The sequence below is a fragment of the Bos mutus genome, chromosome 15 (assembly GCF_027580195.1).
Source record: "Bos mutus isolate GX-2022 chromosome 15, NWIPB_WYAK_1.1, whole genome shotgun sequence".
Classification (NCBI taxonomy): domain Eukaryota; kingdom Metazoa; phylum Chordata; class Mammalia; order Artiodactyla; family Bovidae; genus Bos; species Bos mutus.
This window is the reverse complement of record NC_091631.1, coordinates 20,962,849-20,981,510: the sequence shown is the minus strand read 5'-3', so window position 1 is coordinate 20,981,510 and position 18,662 is coordinate 20,962,849. Positions and strand designations below refer to the sequence as shown.

Sequence of the window (18,662 nt, the reverse complement as noted above, 5' to 3'; positions counted from 1 at the left end):
GGACAAAGCAGAGTCTAATGAAGCTGCTAGTGTCTGGGGTGAAAGAGCCACAAGGCCTTTCAAATTAGCAGCTGAATCCTGACACTCATTAGTGGCTCTATATGTAGAGGCTGCAACTTAGTCCCAACCAGGGAAACAGCCTAGACACCCTGTATACACACGGAGGAAATCAAGTATGCACGAAATAGAGAACTGGAAACGCTCAAATGTTTTCCCTTTTGCATTTTGACATTTTTCTTTTTCTTTTTTTTTGTATTAATGACAGAACTGCATGTGCTTACCTTCCAATTTGGCACTAAAATAATTACCACAGCGACTAAAATGAGACATCATTTTTTTTTAATCAAGGAAGCTCTAGTCAGAAATTGCTTCTGCTAAGTTCTGTACAAGACGTAATATACTCTTGTTAACTAACAAAACCAATAAATCAAGCTGAAGCACTTATTAAAGTATCTTACAGCACTAAATTTATCACTGATGACAAATTTAATTTGGGACTCTGACAGTTTTGCTTCTTGCATATACTTCAACAGATTTCTTTATTATTATTTGCAGGGGGGGGTGTGTTATTTCACAAGAAATTTTTAGAGATGTAAAAGATGACTTCCCATAGAAAACAGTGTTTGTTCCACAGTGTTGCTATCACTGGGAAAAGCTACACATTAAAATTCTTTTCTGCAATCCTAGCCTTCGCACACTAGAGTTAGCAGAATTTTTTAAATGGTGATAATGACCATTTTACGAAGCAATTTATAATCATCACTCAGCTCACCGCTACTCGATCTCACACAGTCAGGTCAATGCTTGTCCCTTGATAATGAAGATAACAAAATTGAGACACAGAGTTTCCCCCTACCTAACAGGTAGAGGAATTTTAATCTGTGGCAAGGTCCTTCAGTCAAAGGAAGATGGAAAGAAAAAAAGCATAGAAACTCACACAATTGTATTGGGTCTTTTTATAATTATTCAAAATTGTAGCTAAAAATGACACTATTTCCACTTAAGTATCAAAATAAAATTACATTTCAAATATACATAAAATGATTGTCCAGAGGCAGCCTTTGCTGGATACCGAACTTCTCAGCTATGTAACATAAATAATGCTTTATTTTCTCTTCCAGTCTACTGCACTCTGCAGTGCATTCTACAACACACCCGGGCGACTCAAGTTATATTTTCCATAAACTTTTCTGCTTCCTAAAACACACCTCAATAATTCTACATTAGCATTTTCCTGTTGTCTTTTCCAAAAGTGTTTTCTCTCTTGACAAATGCTATCGGTATAAAAACCAAATTTCACCGCCTGGTCCCGTTTAAGGCAAACCGCACAGCCTGAACCACAGCCTGACAAGGAGAACACATTAAGCCCTGGAACAAAAGCGTCCAAGTCAACCTGTTTTGCAGGCTGATTAATAGAAACAAGCTCCAAGGACTAATCACAAGTCGAGCCCTGTTTTGCAGATTAATAGAACAAAGACACAGGAGAGGAGGGGAGGGTACAGCACTGGAATACAAATAAGCAAAGGTAGGCACCAGGCTTTCCTTGACTGAAGTCGCATCCTGTACAGCCAGACCCACACACCCAGATGCCACTCGGGGATGAATCAAAATGCAGCACCGAAGAGAGCAGGGTTCCATCAGTCACCCCAGCCCCAAATGAGGCGTTTGGGCTCCACCTTCTTTGGGCTAGTCTGAGCTGAAAGAGGAAGGAAGAATTTTCAGCCAAATGAGGTACAGCTCTGATGCTTTCAGGGAATCCTTCCACACTTCAGCCAGGCACACACAGCCCTTGTTGATGAGCACAGACACACCCACCTCCCCATCTTTGCCAATGGCCTGTCACACAGGTCACCCTGGGAGTGCGTGCATACGTGCAGGCCCACAATCACGCAAGAACTTGATACACACCAGCGGCATGAAGTTAGAAAAAATAAGAGAGTCAATGTCCAAATTACCCCGGCATACATTTTACAACTAGAGAATGTGGCCTTTTCTCCTGACTGTAAAAATAAAACCTACCCACTCTAAGAACATATAAAGTCTCAGGCAAGTAGAATGAAAGAAGAAAAATTCATAAGAGAAAACCAATGTTATACTTGTGGTTATTTCCTTTCAATCTTCCTTTTCTGTATATACATTTTCAAGATGCTATTGATACACCTCTGTGTATTTTTGGCAGGCACGTGGCTTTTGAAAAGCTTACTGCTAAATTTAAGAAGAAACACATACCATGAACCTCTTGATGTCTGATGCTAATTCTTGAATGAGAAAAACCAGGTGAGTGGGTGAATTTTTTTACTGGAATTTCAAAGCTTTCATCCATGTGCGTGTCTGGTTAACTGAAGACAGTTTACACAGCTTGAGAAACATAATCTTTAGGAATTGAGATGTCTGTTTTTTGTATGATTTCTAACCTTGATATTCTGCAGTAAGTATTTTCCTTTTACTTTTTCTTTTGGTTCTGTTCTTACTTGTAGAAATCCAGAAAAACCAGTTTTTTGGTCTCATTCACAAGAAGAGTACTTGAATCAATGGACAAAGAAAATGAATTTTCTCTGGCATATTCGTATTTTATTCTATTAATAATCCAATGATTTTGTTTATTGGGACAATCCACAAAGTAAAAACACGCTTATAATGAAAATCATAAATATCAACAGTTACAAAACCTCAGAACTGACTTTAGGGAAGGCTTATGAGTTTACAAGCTAGACAAACTTCCAAAATTTCCAAAGAAATGATCCTGTTCCTTTCAGACTTTTCAGAACATAGTTCAAACTCTACAGAGGTAATTTCTAGAGCAAATAACCTTAAAAACCAATACCCTCCTTAATATTAGGTTTTCCCTTTACAAGTAGTACTGAACTGCACACATGGTGTGTTTGAATGCAGGCAGACAGTCAATACTCTGAAAATTCCCTCACCTCTCCTGGGCCTGCCTCCGAAGCTGCTTTGTAAGCCAGCAAACCACACAGAATTTGCCTTCAGGAAAAGCTGTTTAGAAGCACAAAGGTCAGGGCCAGCATTATACATACACACTTAGGTCTCCTGTCTTTCTTATTCATTCTGTTGGACCTACAGGTAAGTACTTCTTACAGAATTATGACATTTTTTCAAGAGACAGACAGAATTGAGGTAAAAAAAAAATTAAGTCTTGGCCGTTTCACTCTGAAAAACGGTAAGCATTAAAAAATGTTTAGTAACAAAGGCATCATAAGCACAGCTTAAAATCCTCAATCTCAAGAGCTTCCTATGTATTAATTTATTTAAATAATGCAAAAACAAAACTAACAGATTGAATTTCTTTAACAGATATCCTTTCCACAAATTTTCTCCTTAAGTCATAACACCCAAAAAGAAAAAAGAAAAGTAGGGATTGGCTGATAATAGCCCAACAGCTTATTTTCAACTATTAATAGTTTTACCTCCAACAATTCTGATTAGGTTTTAATGCAGCATCTTTTACTTTGTTTTGAAAAGATCAAAGCAAGACAGTTTTCTTCTACTGATCCTTGATTCAGAATAGAGGCCCCAATTACAACTAGTGATTTAAGAAGCTGGCCATTTTTATTTTATTTTTTGATCAACTGATTTTTTTTTTACAAAAACCTTTTATTTTCTTCTGGCATGAATGAGTGTTCAGTCACTTCAGTCATGTCCAACTCTTTGTGACCCTATGGACTGTCAGGCTCCTCTGTTCATGGGATTCTCCAGGCAAGAATACTGGAGTGGGTTGCTATTTCCTTCTCCAGGGGATCCTCCCGACCCAGGGATTGAACACATGTCTCCTGCATTGCAGGCAGATTATTTACCAATGAGCCACCTGGGAAGTCCTTTATATCAGAGTATAGCTGATTAATAATGTGACAGTTTCAACTCAGCCATACACATACATGTATCCATTCTCTCCCAAAGTCTCCTGCCATCCAAGCTGGAGGGGCTGGACTTTTAAAGCATTAAGACAATAAAAGCTTTTCCCCCATAGTTTCTGTCTTTGATAACCCTGTTTCTGGAATCATGGTGCTCCAAGCTACTTCCCATTGCTTGTAAAGCCTTGTTTGGCATTGAAAGTCAGCACTCCTTAGTGGATTCAGAGTTAGGACTGATTTGTCCCATCATTTCAATACATACAGCAGCTTGAAATGTAGTGAGAGAAATAGTCATCTCCATTTATGAAGCCAGACAGGCATCAGAGGCATTTCTTTTTATGTGCCGTTATTTTGTACATCATATGTAAAAGAAACTGATAACAAATTAGGGGAGAAAATGGAAAATCAGTCTGTCAGCTCTGATTTTTTCCCCCTTTACACACTTAGCATTGGTTTTACTTAGTCTTCAATGCCGATTTACTGTAGGTTCTATGAAATTTTAGCACCACTTAAAAAAAAATAGAGATCCATCCAAAATCCACCATGCCAGACATTAGGCTTTTATAAACCAGGTGCTTCTCTTCATTTATTTTTCATTTTTTTGTTGCAAACTTCATACTTAGACACTTTAGTCACAGTAATTATATTTACACTTTAACCAAGCGGATCTTTTCTAATATTCATGAAAAACAGTCTTCCTGTATCTCCTCCTGAATTAAAGCAGGTTTGCAACTCATTTTTTCTGCTCTTTATGGAATGCAGACACATTCTGCTAACCCAGAGGCTTTCAAAGTGTGCCACTAACTTCCTGTTTCAGGAACCCTCACGGAACATTCCACGTTCAATTTATAGTTCCCATCCAAGATCACCTTTATTTTTTCTGGGTGAAAACGCAGTACCCAACGTTACTCATACATTTAAAATGACGCTCCATGTAAGTGACCTTAAACACCCCCATCGTCTTCATTTAACAGACATCTATTTACTCTTCCACATCCTTTGACCACATGCTGCCAATATACGGGGTTCCTTTCCTAAATGGTTTATACTTATCCAGATCATTAGTAACTTGTTGTGCAAAAAATACTGCACAATGTTTACTTTTAAAAATTCTCTCCCCTGCCTCACACACATACACATACAGGGTGACTATTTTCCTAGACTAAATTTCCTATTCACTTCATTTCTGTCCATTTTTGCTTCTTCCCTTCTACTCTGGTATATCATAATAAAAAAGAAAGCTGACAAATAAATAAAAGTAGCCATCACAAAACTACACACTATCGATACTACCTCCCAGGGAAGAAAATCGTAATTATTGTGGATTTACTGAGTGCCAGGAGCGTAACATACATAATCGAATTTTAATACCATGAAACATACATGGAGCAGTGAAAAAAATAAAGGCTTTGGGGTTAGACTTCCAGTTTTGCTGTTAAGGAAATGAGTATCTTTCTGTAGTATTTAGCTTTTCTATTTTCATCATAAAACTTCAATTTTTATCAACTCCCAAATGGTGGGTAATATTACTTCCTTTACAGGATGACAGTTGAGGCTTAAAAACTATTTTATGTAAAATACCTATACGTGAGTGATGCTCAAGAAACAGTAGTTACGGTTCTCTGCATACCCATTTTACAGATGACACTGTGGCTCAGAGATGAAACGATTGGCTTAATGAGGTGAGTTCTACAGTGATAAAACCGAGACACAAGCTTGCTGCAGACAGCTGCTTCTAAAGGCCACAGTCTCTACACACTCCCCGCTTCTCCCGTCAGTAGGTAGAACACAGCTGCAGCTGTTTAAGCTGTGTCCAATTTGGGAATCAGACCTTTCAGGGTGTATCTCTCCGATGGGGAGGTCCAGCTGGCAGTTTGCTAACCTGAAGAACTAATGGTTTAAGGGAAGAGGGGATCAACAAGAGGAACTCAGCCCAGGTTCAACAAACCCTTCACTGTCAGAGGGATGTCCCTGAACACAGCATCTTTTTGCCTATCCCCAACAAGCTCCCACAGGTGTACAGGTGACTCCTTGGGAGGCCACACGACATGCCTGTACGGCCTTCTTACAGACACAGCCTAACAACTCGTGTCTCAGTTTTATCATGTAGATCTCAGTTCCCTCCTTAAGTTAGTCGCTTCATCTCTGAGCCAGTTTCATCTGTGAAATGGGATACGCAGAAGTTATGCAAAAGGCAGAGGGCCTCTCCCAGAACACAGCATGGCTTTGATTACCATGATTCCGTTGTGAAACAACTCTGGCAATGGGGCAGATGCATTAGAAAGGGCAAATGGACCACCTGAGCAATGCTCAGTCATTAAGTCACGTCGGATTCTTCGTGACCCCATGGGCTATAGCCCGCCAGGCTCCTCTGTCCCTGGGATTCTCTAGGCAAGAACATTGGAGTAGGTTGCCATGCCCTCCTCCACGGGATCTTCCTGACCCAGAGATCGAACCCGAGTCCCTTATGTCTAACCTGCATTGGCAGGCGGGTTCCTTACCCCTAGTGCCACCTGGGAGGCCCCTGTACCTGGCAAAAAGAAAGAACTGGGTAGAAGGGGCAGCTTCCTAGCTGGACTCCAAAGCCCATTCACTCTCATCCTCAGGAGGGCTAAAGGAACCCGCACAGTTACTTGGACTTACTCATGGGCACACCTGAAGTACAGGGGAAAGGTATGCAGGAAGTGCAGGAAGGCGGAGCATGGAACCAGGCAAACATGTGTCGCAACTGTCCAAGGGACCCCAGTGGGCTCAGTGTCTGGTAATATCTGGAGAAATTCATGTTACACTTACAACTCAAAGGATTAAATAAGGAATACATGTTTGTAACATAGCTTGAAAATAAATGGTACAGAATCTATACGGCTTTAATTCAACTCTAAGAATTCAGCCATTGAGAACGCAACCATCAAGAAATGTCATATGTTCAATAACTGGTTTCTAATGTCCAAAGGACATTCTGAAGGCCCACTTGGTTCAGCTTCTGGCCAAACTCACACTTTATGCTGGTTGCTTTTACTATAGCTTAAAAAGATAAGTCTCCAAATCTAAAAGAAACTTCTGTAGCTACCCAGAGCATGGCGATAAGGCAAATGAAGTAAAGAACTGTCAACTGAGAGTTTAAAAATACTGTTGGAGCCTGTCTTCAAAAGTTCTCACTGCCTTCAAGGTCTGTCTCACCACTCCCCTCCCTCACCTTCATGAGACCACGCTCACCTGGAAAGATTTTATGCACTCTACTTTTTGAACGTTTGGGAAAGATCTAGATGTGTCCATGAAGAGCTCATGGACATAGGTTAGCACTTTCTTTAGCTCCACTTTGTTCTACCATCTCTAGCGGTCCTTGCAGATTCATGGCAATGCTTGATCTTGTCTTAGAAATATTTTCTTTTGCAACTGAGTGTCTCGTAAGTGTAGACCTACAGTCCAGGAGCCACATACACATCTCTACCACCGCCACACTCATTCATTCATTTAGCAGAAACGGACTGAGCATCCACTGTGTGCCAGGCTCCAGGGTAGGCATGGAGGCCCCTGCCCTCATGGCACTTACGGCCACTGTATCATCTCCTTCTATCCACCCCAACAACTCTGGGTTAAAAAGGAGCCTGTCAGTGTGACATGAGAAAATGAAAGAATGCCCAGTAGCCAGCGCCAGGGTCTCAATGTGGAAGTCCAAGTCTGCCAGGAGCACAGTGCATGGGTCCATGCGACCCCAACTTCAGTGGGGACACTCGGCCAGCACTTCCTTCTTGGTGCATGTGCCCAGGGCTGCTGTCTCTCTCAGTAGCTTCTCAGCAAAGGAGATGGAAGTTGTCACCATGAAGCAGAAGGACCAGAGGAACTGGCCCACGTCTTACGACACACTGAGGTATTCAGTTCAGTTCAGCTGCTCAGTTGTGTCCGACTCTTTGCGATCCCACGGACTGCAGCACGCCAGGCTTCCCTGTCCATCACCAACTCCCAGAGTTCACTCAAACTCATGTCCATTGAGTCAGTGATGCCATCCAACCATCTCATCCTCTGTTGTCCCCTTCTCCTCTCGCCTTCAATCCTTCCCAGCTTCAGGGTCTTTTCTAAAAGTCAGTTCTTTGCATCAGGTGGCCAAAGTATTGGAGTTTCAGCTTCAACATCAGTCCTTCCAATGAATATTCAGGACTGATTTCCTTTAGGATGGACTGCCGTATAGGTTCCCATTTTTTAAACCCTAGATTCTGCAGCATATCATGCAAAAGAGGCTGGATTATTCTTTTCTTCTGTTCTCTCAACATTCCCATTGTCCCCCCTCAAACACCTCCCCACTGAAGCCTGAGAGCTCCTGGAAGGACTGGCCTGGATCTGTGTGTGTCCTTTTTTACAACCAGATGGAACAGTCAAGACTTCCACGTGGCCACACCCTGAGTTGCCTCAGGTCAAGGAGTAGCGTGACATCTGCGGTTACTAGGATACTCTCCCTCAGCCTCGAGAGCTCCTCAAAGTAACACTGGATTCTAGTGTTGTGTGTGCGTGCGTGTGTGTGTGTTTGTGTGTGTGTTAGTCACTCAGTCGTGTTCAACTTTTTGCAGCCCGTGCACTGTAGCCCGCCAGGCGCCTCTGTCCATGGAATTCTCCAGGCAAGATCACTACAGTGAGTTGCCATTTCCTTCTCCAGGGGATCTTCTTGACCCAGGGATCGAACCCAAGTCTCCGGGTTCGCTCTGTATTGCAGGCAGATTCTTTACTGCCAAAGCCACCAGGCAAGACCTGATTCTAGCCCTGTCTCTCCCAGACTAACTTTGGGCCCGTCACCTTCTCTGCCAAACACCGTCATGACATACTAGCACTTGCAAAAGCTGGCTATTGTTAATAATTATTAATATACACCCTTTGTGTTTTAAACTTTTTTAAAATTTTAACTATTTAGAATTGTTTTGAAGCCCAAATGAACACATATGAAAGTTCCCTAAGTGAAATATACCATCCAAATATGTTTATCATTGTTGGCTAATTGAGTTGGTCTCTCAGAATTTGCAGGTAAAAATTTAAATCATGCCCAATGCCGATACTAAGCAAAAATGATTGCCCAAGAACACATAAATATCTCCTTCCACATTCGCTTATATAACCCATAAAAGCACACGACAGGTTTTAAAGATTTGGACCCAGCGGGCAGAGAGGCACGAGTTAGATCCAACATCCCAAACTCCACATACACCAGCTTCTGCCATGGTATTTACTGACGTGGCCTCTGATGGGAGGTAGGAAGCCAGGGGACTGGTGTTGCTTTCTCCTTTTCCAAATAAACAAGGCGGTTGTTAAACCAGAAGTGAATCTGATCCCGTGCAGCTTTAAGAGCAAGTCAGCTGCATTCTGAAGCAGGCGAAAATGTAAACAGAGCCTGAAACTCTAGAGCTGGGCAGACCCGCCATAGGTTTCAGAATGGGAGAGTCCACGGGCCTGGGGCCAAGAAAAATGAAATGTTAGCCTGGGCCTTTAAACAGAATCGTGTAGAAGCAGAGTGCATATTTGTTTAACACACATACACAGACCTTCTTCTGTGCCAAGACCTTCCTGAACCCTCCTGAATAAAAGCTGGAATCCTCGAGACGGTGGTACAGAAAAAATATTGTTCCTACATTGCTGTTCTTTAGCGTCCACGGACTTTCCTCTTGAATGTAGAGATGTTTCTTTCTTTCTTTTTTTTTTGGCCTGAGTTAATTACAAAGTATGACTATGAAAATAAAATAAATGAGCCCATTCCACTCATCCCTGTATCTGAATTCTATCATATGAGTTGCCCATTGGTTTTCTAATCCTCTCACTCAGTATCTGCTGTTAATTTGTTCGCTATTGCCAGAACTTGAAGACTGTCAGCAAAATACATGAGGCATCACAAAACTTATAATTGGAAACAAAAACATCTGAAGCTCTTCTGACTGGGTAAAGTACCATGGTGCTGATCAGAACAAGGAAACGTGAGCAACCTTGTAGCTGTTTGTGTGCAAACACAATTATGTATAAATGCGGCAGAGAGTTGAATCAACACTTAACTCCCACTTTGAAAAACACTGAGAAAATTACATTTAAAGGCATGGACGAACTCAACATATTGATGATCCAAAATGAGGGGGAGAGAAGAAGGGAGAAAATACATCCTGCTCACACTTCCTTTGAAAACACAGCTTGATGGGCTTTCTCTTGCTGTTTCAACCATTTTAAAATTATGCTGCCTGGGACTCCATCTAATTTTCTGGCTGCAGAAGTTAAGGCACTTCCTCCACAGTTACTAAATCTGACAAATTACACCTGGGTCTACTCTAACATGAAAAAGTGTGCTCTTTGTTCCTGACCCTTGGGCAGCATAGAGATCAAATTCCTGGACATTGGAAAGCCCCACTCATTTTCATTAAAAGCCACAGGAGACTAGCTCTGCATTTCTGTTCAGGAGGGGAACAAGGTACACTGCCGAACAATACAACTGCCATGCTCAGGTCAGAGCAAGATAGACTTTTTACTCTTTGCAGCTTGGCTACTGATCCGTTTATACCCAGATTTTTTTCTTTTTCTTTTTTTAAAATATATAAGCATCTTGGTAGCAAAAGAACAACTGAAATTAAAAAAAATAAAGAAGAGGCTAGTCAATTTTTAAATACCAAGTCCCATGAGTGAATTTATTGAAATCTGCTAGCACTAAAATGCTGGCTACAGATCCAGTAACCAAAAATACAAGAATGATTTCAAAATGCCACCTCTCCTCCATCCTGGCCAGACAACAGCACAGTGGCCGATACCTGACAAATTAGAATTTTGTCTCCTCTGATCAGCATTTGGAAAAGACGTACAAGAGCTGAAAGTGATCATAAGAGATTAGGAACCATCTCGGTGGCAAAGAACAACATGAGGGATACAAGAAATCCATGAGCTTTGCTGAACAAGAGCAGAGCCCTGGGCAGATCTAACCATCAGGCCACACAATACCCTCTTCTTCTGTCCCCCAGAGAGGGAGAGAAAAAGGTAATAGAAGAAATTAAGAATAGCTTTAACTGCACTGTTAGTCCTGTGACAATACATCACACCCGAGTCCTTTCTTTAAGACTCCTAGAAAAATGATGAGGTGAGGGAGGATACAGAAGCCACAGAATCCGGCAGAAGGCCTCCTGAGCAAGGTTCCCACCGCCCACCCTCCTACCTCCTCTCAGGAACTAGTCAACTCTTGCCTTCCTTCCAAGGAAACACCTTTCTTCCAGGACGAGGCACCCCATTTACTTCTTCAGTGTAGGTCACTGGATTTTCCCAGACCCATCAAACCACAGCCAAACCCTCTTCCTTGCAGATGTAATAAGCACCACAGTGCACTCCAATTGCAAACACCCACGAGGGCTCAGGATTGTTTTAAGCTATTTTCCACATACAAATTCCTCCTAAATTGTAAGTCAGGACACACTGCGTTAATTCTCTCTGGTCTTTAGGAAGCTTTCAGCGGTGCTACAAGTTATAAGCATGGAATGAATATGAGCAAATATACCTTGTTCAGAGCAAAACTGAGTCACAATTCACATTTTGTAAATGAGTTAATAGCTCTCTCCCTGGTCAGATGGCAATTACTTTTGAGAAATCTGTGACATGATGGAAATCCTTAGTATCAAGGTTCTCATTTTGATTTCTGTTTTAAATTAAAAGCAGTAACAGTATCAGCAAATCAGAACTTAATATTTCCTCTGGAAAAGTCATTGGGAAAGCATGGAAATCAAACTTACATCAGTTCTAACTTACAAAACAGAAGCAGACTCACAGACGTAGAGAATGAACTTATGGTTACCGGGGGGAAGGGACAGTTAGGGAGTTCGAGATGGACATATACACACCACTATATTTAAAATGGATAACCAACAAGGTCTTAGTATATGGCACATGGAACTCTGCTCAATGTCATGTGCCAAACTGGACAGGAGAGTAGTTTGGGGGAGAAATAGGTACAGTTGAATCCCTTTGCTGTCTAGGTAAAACTATCACAAAGTTGCTAATTGGCTATATTCTAACATAAAATAAAAAGTTAAAAAAATTCACATTATTTGGGGGTTGGAATATCTAATGGGTTACTAAGCAGGCATCCACCTACTTGTGAATCCCAGGGATGGAAAAATCCTTTTTGCTGACAGGATAAAAGTAGCAGCTCTGGTACAAATCCCCCCAAATTTGCTTCCAATCAAATTCTTAATCATGAAAGAGGCTAAAAATTGTACAAAATATTAAAATAATCAAGCATGTCCACAAATACATGCTCTTTGAATATTCTAATTTGGGTGACTACTGAAGTGGGTGGCATCAGAGAGAAAGTGGGGCAGACTTCATTGTCCCTGTTTTACAGAGAAGTTGATGGATTTGTCACGCAGTCACCAGAGACTGAACTAAGGCTAGACCCCACCGCATCTGACTCCCAGTGCAACAGTCTTTGTACAAAGGTGGACAAAGATACAAAGTAAACTGGAAAGACCAACCCCACTAGGCCAGTAACAGCTAGCACCTGTCAAGTGCTTATTCTTACATCAGAAAGCCTTCTGCATGCTGTGGGTGCATTAACTCACTTACGACATCCATGAGAGAAAAGTAAAATTGCTACTTCCCACTTTAGAGATGAGAAAACAGAGGCAAGGAGGTATTCAGGGAAAAGTTCAAGCCCAAAAGCTGAATAAGCGGTGGAAATGGGAAATCTGTTGTCCCTGTACAGAAACACTGATGTAAGCATTCCTAAATCAATGTTCAGATTACAGCAGTTCTGGGAATATTAATTTTAACAAAAAAATCTTCAGCGAGATCCGAACTGAGTTGGACATGACTGAACGACTAACAGTCTTCCTGTATCCACCAATCAGTCCTTCTGGATACTAACTAGTAAAGCCAGAAAAAAAACTTACAGGAAATGTCTCAACTTTCTATTCTACAGAGGACAATCCAAACTGTTGAGTAGGGGTGTGTGTATGCTCAGTCCTGTCTGACTCTTTGTGACCCCATGGACTGTAGCCCACCAGGCCCCTCTGTCCATGCAATTTTCCAGGCAAGAATACTGGAGTGGAGTGCCATTTCCTACTCCAGGGGACCTTTCCCACTCAGGGATAGAACTTGCATCTCTTATGTCTCCTGCATTGGCAGGCAGATTCTTTACAACTGCGCCACCTGGGAAGCCCTGGGAAGTTGAGTGAGGCGGCCAATCTGAATTCACTCTATCGTTTTCCAGCTTTACTCACAATTCCTAGGGCATGACCAGGATACTCTTCCAAGTTGAATAAGTAAAGGTCAGTTTTTGTGCTCTATGTATACATAGGGCTCTCAAAAAGTAAGAAAGCATATAAATAAAAATCCAAGACTCCTCTACTACTGATTTTCTGATCTAACACTCCCATTTTAAAGATGCAAAAACTGGCCCTAGAACCTAAGTGACTTGCTTAAATTCACATAAATACTTAGTGGCAGAGCTAAGGCCTGAAAAGTGGTAATTATTAATATTGCTCTAAGCAAACCGCCAGATACTCTTCTCAATTCACTGCAAACATCAGCCAATTTAATCCTCACCATAACCCTCTAAAGTAGGTATCATTTTCACTGTCTTAGAGATGCAGAAACTGAGGTTCATCCTCTATGAGTTAACCTCTTCAAAACCAGACAACTGCCAGTTGATGAAGCCAAGATCAACATGCTTCCTTATCTGGTCCCAAAGAATATGCACCAGCTTCAGCTTTTCTAGAGCTGAGAATTGCAGTACCAAGAATTCTAGAACTGAGCTCTTAACCTGTAACTTGCAAACTGTCTGGGTGTCTTGTGTGTGTGTGTGTGTGTGTGTGTGTGTGTGTGTGTGTGTATGTATTAGTCGCTCAGTCCTGTCTGACTCTGCGACCTCACAGACTGTACCTCACCAGGTTCCTCTGTCCCTGGGATTCTCCAGGCAAGGATACTGGAGTGGGTTGCCATTCCCTTCTCTAATCAGTCTTGCCTGGGGAGCTTTAAAAATACAGGTCACTGGGCTCCACCTCAAGAAGGAGAATCAGCATCTTGGGGGGGTGGTTATGGCTTCAAAATCTGTATTTCTTCAGAGTTGATCAGGTGATTCTCATGTGTAGCAAGAGTTGAGAAACTCTAAGCAAGGTATTTCATGAGTGTTTCCAATGTAAAACATAAGGAGGAAATGAATCACCTAAGGCTGATGGAATGTTCAGAGTGGCTCAGTCTGCATGAAGGGTAACACTGTGACCCTCCCCCAAATTGTTCTGTGTCCCATTGACACACGTGCAGCCCCTGTCACACAAACAGACGCATATCTACTGTACCAAAGCTCTGCCCCCACTGATCTCGCCTAAAGAAATCTGCATCACAACGAACAATTCGCAGCAGTGCCAAAATTCGTGTTCTGTTGGAAACACAGCATAAAGGTTTCATTTCACCTTTATTTTTTTGGGTTAAGACACTTCAGCCGGCACCATGCTTTCTCAGCATTGAGCCAAAAAAAATAAGAGGGGAAGACTGTTGGAAGGAACACTTACCAAGGTGCACCATATATCCTGAATCCCTTCACTGTTACCTCCGAGTCTTGTAAGTAAATACTGTTCGTCAGGAGGGACTGAACGTTGTCAAAGTCCTCTGGTTTCAATTTCGACACAGAGGGGAAACGGTAGTAGTCCTGTTTAACAAGGTCTGCCATGAATTCCTTATCAAATGTCAGTTCATGATTCCCAGCAATCACTATTTTATATTCATACGGCAGGTTTCCTGAAATACGGAAAAAAAAAAAAAAGAGCACCAATTAGCACGTTCATTTCCCATCACGAAGTACAACTGCCATGACTGCGTGATTATCAGACAGTATCCCCAAATGAAATAGATCACACATTCCTTTATATTTCCATGGGAACCAAAATTTATGACTACTCCTTCATGCTAACAAAAATGACAATAAATGGGAGACAGGAAGCCGCTCAGAAGCTTAAAAGCTACTAAGGAGACATTAAGTTTTCTAGTTCCATTTCCCTTTTCTGTTTGCTGCAGATTCACTGTCAAAAATCCATACTGTGATTCATACTTTAGAATCATCCAGCAAAGAGTACTTTAGTCATAAGCCTTAAAAAAGGTCTAGATTTGGTTTTAATCCTTAAAAAATAAGTTGACCAACTGTTTGTAACAACCCCTTTCACTGCTAGATTTTTAGTATCACTTTAGTACAAAGGACAAGGCATACATAATTCACAATTTGCATAAATCAAAGGAAGCACACAGTACAATTTTGTATGGCAAGTTAAAGTTTACCTTTTGGCTTGTGAATAAAAAGATTAATAATGACCCCCTGATTAGAAGGCTAACTTTCCTCCCATTGGGATGGGAGAAGAAACTGTAAAGCTTAACCCCCTTTTAATATTTATGGTATGGAAATGTGAGTTCGCCGTGTGTGCTTTTTATGCAAAAGTTTCCCGATCAAAATGAGATAATTCTGGGAAGAAGAATGAAAGCTATAAAGGAAAACCCAAACACCAGACTTCTGCATAGATTTATAATGTTTGAATAAAGTACAGATCATACATATTAATAACTCATCGTGATGCTATAAGAACCAAAATCCAAAGGGAGATAGTGCCCGGCAGCTGTCCCCACCCTGAAATTAATGCCCTTTTCTCTTCTTTGTCATTACGCATCCCTCAAGCCTCACCACTGGGCAGCTGCTCATTTTATTTTATTTCATTTTTATTTTCAGGAGGAAAAGGGTGGGAAGACGGTGCCTATAATTCCAGCTTCCTGAGACTCCCGGGTCCAATGCAAAATTAATGTTTCCTGCTATTCCAGGAAGAATGAAAGTTACCACTAGCAGGAATTGGATATATTTGTTGTAAGAATTCGTCCTTACCAGCAAGCCAGAGTCAATGAATCAATTAATGAAACTTACAGTCTGAGACAGAATTATATTCGGGGGGGAGGGCAAGTTTTTGTCATAGGTCCAGTTGGATTTCACCAATGCAAATTGTAAACAGTATTAAAATTGGATACACAGAATGTGGACTAATGGGGAGACTTATGAGACAGATGAAAACAGGCAGAAAATAATACTGCAGGAAGATAAAACTGAAAATGTGGTGGCTAAGTATCGATGAATATCCTTGACTACAGGCCCACAGAACTGTGTGACATGCCTTCGGCCTCAGTTATTCAAAAGGTTGCGGTGAAGAGCTCCAAAAAAATAGGAAGCCTCTCAAGGACATTCCTGGTGGCCCGGTGGTTAAGAATCTGCTTGCCAATGCAGGAGACCTGGGTTCGATCCTTGGTCCGTGAGGATTACACATGGCAGCGGGCAACTAAGCCCATGTGCCACAACCACTGAAGTCCGAACGCCCTAGAGCTTGTGAGCCACAGTAAGGGAAGTCACCACAATGAGAAGCCCACCCACTGCAAACTGGACAGTAGATTCCACTCACTACAACTAGAGAAAGCCCACGGACAGCAACGAAAACCCACCACAGCCAATAAGCAAACAAATAGATTAAAAAAAGAAAGTAAGAAACTTCTCTTAAACACATGCAGAGCTTATATAAGGCAGTAAGATTGTGATGTATGTTGCAAGTTACCTGGATAAAATGATGATATTTTGCACCCACTCCAGTACTCTTGCCTGGAAAATCCCACGGATGGAGGAGCCTGGTAGGCTACAGTCCATGGGGTCTCGAAGAGTCAAACACGACTGAGTGACTTCACTTTCACTTTTCACTTTCATGCATTGGAGAAGGAAATGGCAACCCACTCCAGTGTTCTTGCCTGGAGAATCCCAGGGACAGGGGAGTCTGGTAGGCTGCCATCTATGGGGTCGCACAGAGTCGGACACGACTGAAGCGACTTAGCAGCAGCAGCAGCAGCATAAGGCAATAAGATTGTGATGTATGTTGCAAGTTACCTGGATAAAATGATGATATTTTGCACAATGCCCTACACTTAAAATACAGATAAAAGATGTATTCAGGAGTCTGAAAATTCCCAGCACTGTACACAATAGAAATTTTTGAGACGCCCCACTACTTCAACATCATGGCTCTGTGACCCCACTGGCCCAATACTACCTCCCCGGACCCACCTGCCTCCCAAGGCTGGAACAGTCTGATATGTTTTCCTGGACAGTAATCTGCTCCAAGGCAGGTCCTACCTGATTGAATCTTTGAGCAACTCTATTTGTACGAGTCATGCTTTAGCTGCCAGTTCTCCTTTAATGATTCATGATGATGGACTCACTGCAAACTCTGTCTTTATGCACCACTGCTCTTGCAAGAGGCTTTGGCTTCTTGCTTTTTCCATTTTAGAGCATTGCTTTGGGGATGGGATGGGTGAGACTGGGAAACAAGGCGACCCGAAGGAAGTACATTTCTCCCCTTCAGATCAGTGAAAGAAAAAAAATAAAACTGCTGCAAAGTAAATCTTTCTCAGGAAGACAGGCCTCTTCAGTATCTTTTAAATCACATTTTGGAGACTCAGCATAAAGAAATAGCCACCAAAATGAACAGCCGCGGAAATCGTCGTGATATTTACACACTGCCAACAAACTCATCTCTTTCTGAGAATCCAATAGTAGTTTCCAACTTCCATCCTCTGTTACCTACGTTATGAGATTGTCTGACATGTTTTCTTTTTTGCTGAACTGACCTTTCATCTGTAATCTGCCAACCTTTATGTTTTATATGAAAAGTGTAAGCAGGGCAGCTGACAAATCTCCTGTTACTTGATGGCATTTTCATTTTTTTTTTTCCAGGCTAGATTAATTTGGAAGGCTCTGCAGTCAAGCTCCAACCTTCTTGGTATTCAAATAGCACTATTTTAAAATTGTCAGACAAAGAGGTGCCTGCCTTTATCCATTTTATTCAGATCAGGTCATCGAAGTTGACCTGCCTGAATAAAAATCCAAGGCCATATGCAGATATTCTAATGTGGAAAAAGCCTTGCTTTGAATGACCTAAAGGATTCTACCAACTAACCAGTTCTATCTTCCCAAGACATGGTATATGTTTTACTGGTAAGATACGAGATGATTTTAGGTGAAATAGAGATGAATTTCTGACAGAATGTAAAGTAGCTCTGTATGTTCTAAAAGTGCACGTTTGAAAAAATATGCCAATGCAAGTAATGACATATGGCTTCGTTTTTCTACTATCTTTTCCATGTTCATTTTTCTATTTTTGTATATAAAACAGGAGATGGTTTAAAGAAAACTACTGAGCAAATAATCATATAGAAAATTCAAAGATTTGGCAAAGCGATGACTACCAAGTGAATGAATGAAATTTGGGAAACTAGTCCATCTATCAGTTCAGTTTAGAGCTACAGATAATAAGTAAGACAAGTTCTTGGAGGCAGCAATTAAGTCTTATTCAAAACTGTATCTCCCGTGTACCCCAATGTTCACCAAGCACTGTTTATAATAGCTAGGACATGGAAGCAACCTAGATGTCCATCAGCAGATGAATGGATAAGAAAGCTATGGTACATTTACACAATGGAGTATTACTCAGCCATTAAAAAGAATACATTTGAATCAGTTCTAATGAGGTGGATGAAACTGGAGCCTATTATACAGAGTGAAGTAAGCCAGAAAGAGAAACACCAATACAGTATACTAACGCATATGTATGGAATTTAGAAAGATGGTAACAATAACCCTGTGTACAAGACAGCAAAAGAGACACTGATGTATAGAACAGTCTTATGGACTCTGTGGGAGAGGGAGAGGGTGGGAAGATTTGGGAGAATGGCATTGAAACATGTAAAATATCATATATGAAACTAAAAAAAAAAAAA

General features: G+C 41.4%; 1 protein-coding gene across 3 annotated transcripts in view; it reads right to left on the bottom strand.

The window, feature by feature from the left end:
• Positions 1-18,662, bottom strand: part of MPPED2 (metallophosphoesterase domain containing 2) — a 210,770-nt gene that overhangs the window by 87,950 nt on the left and 104,158 nt on the right. For all 3 annotated transcript variants that reach the window (XM_070383626.1, XM_070383628.1, XM_070383627.1), the window contains exon 4: positions 14,384-14,609. In XM_070383626.1, coding sequence (XP_070239727.1) covers positions 14,384-14,609 — 226 coding nt within the window. The remainder of the gene's footprint in view (positions 1-14,383; positions 14,610-18,662) is intronic.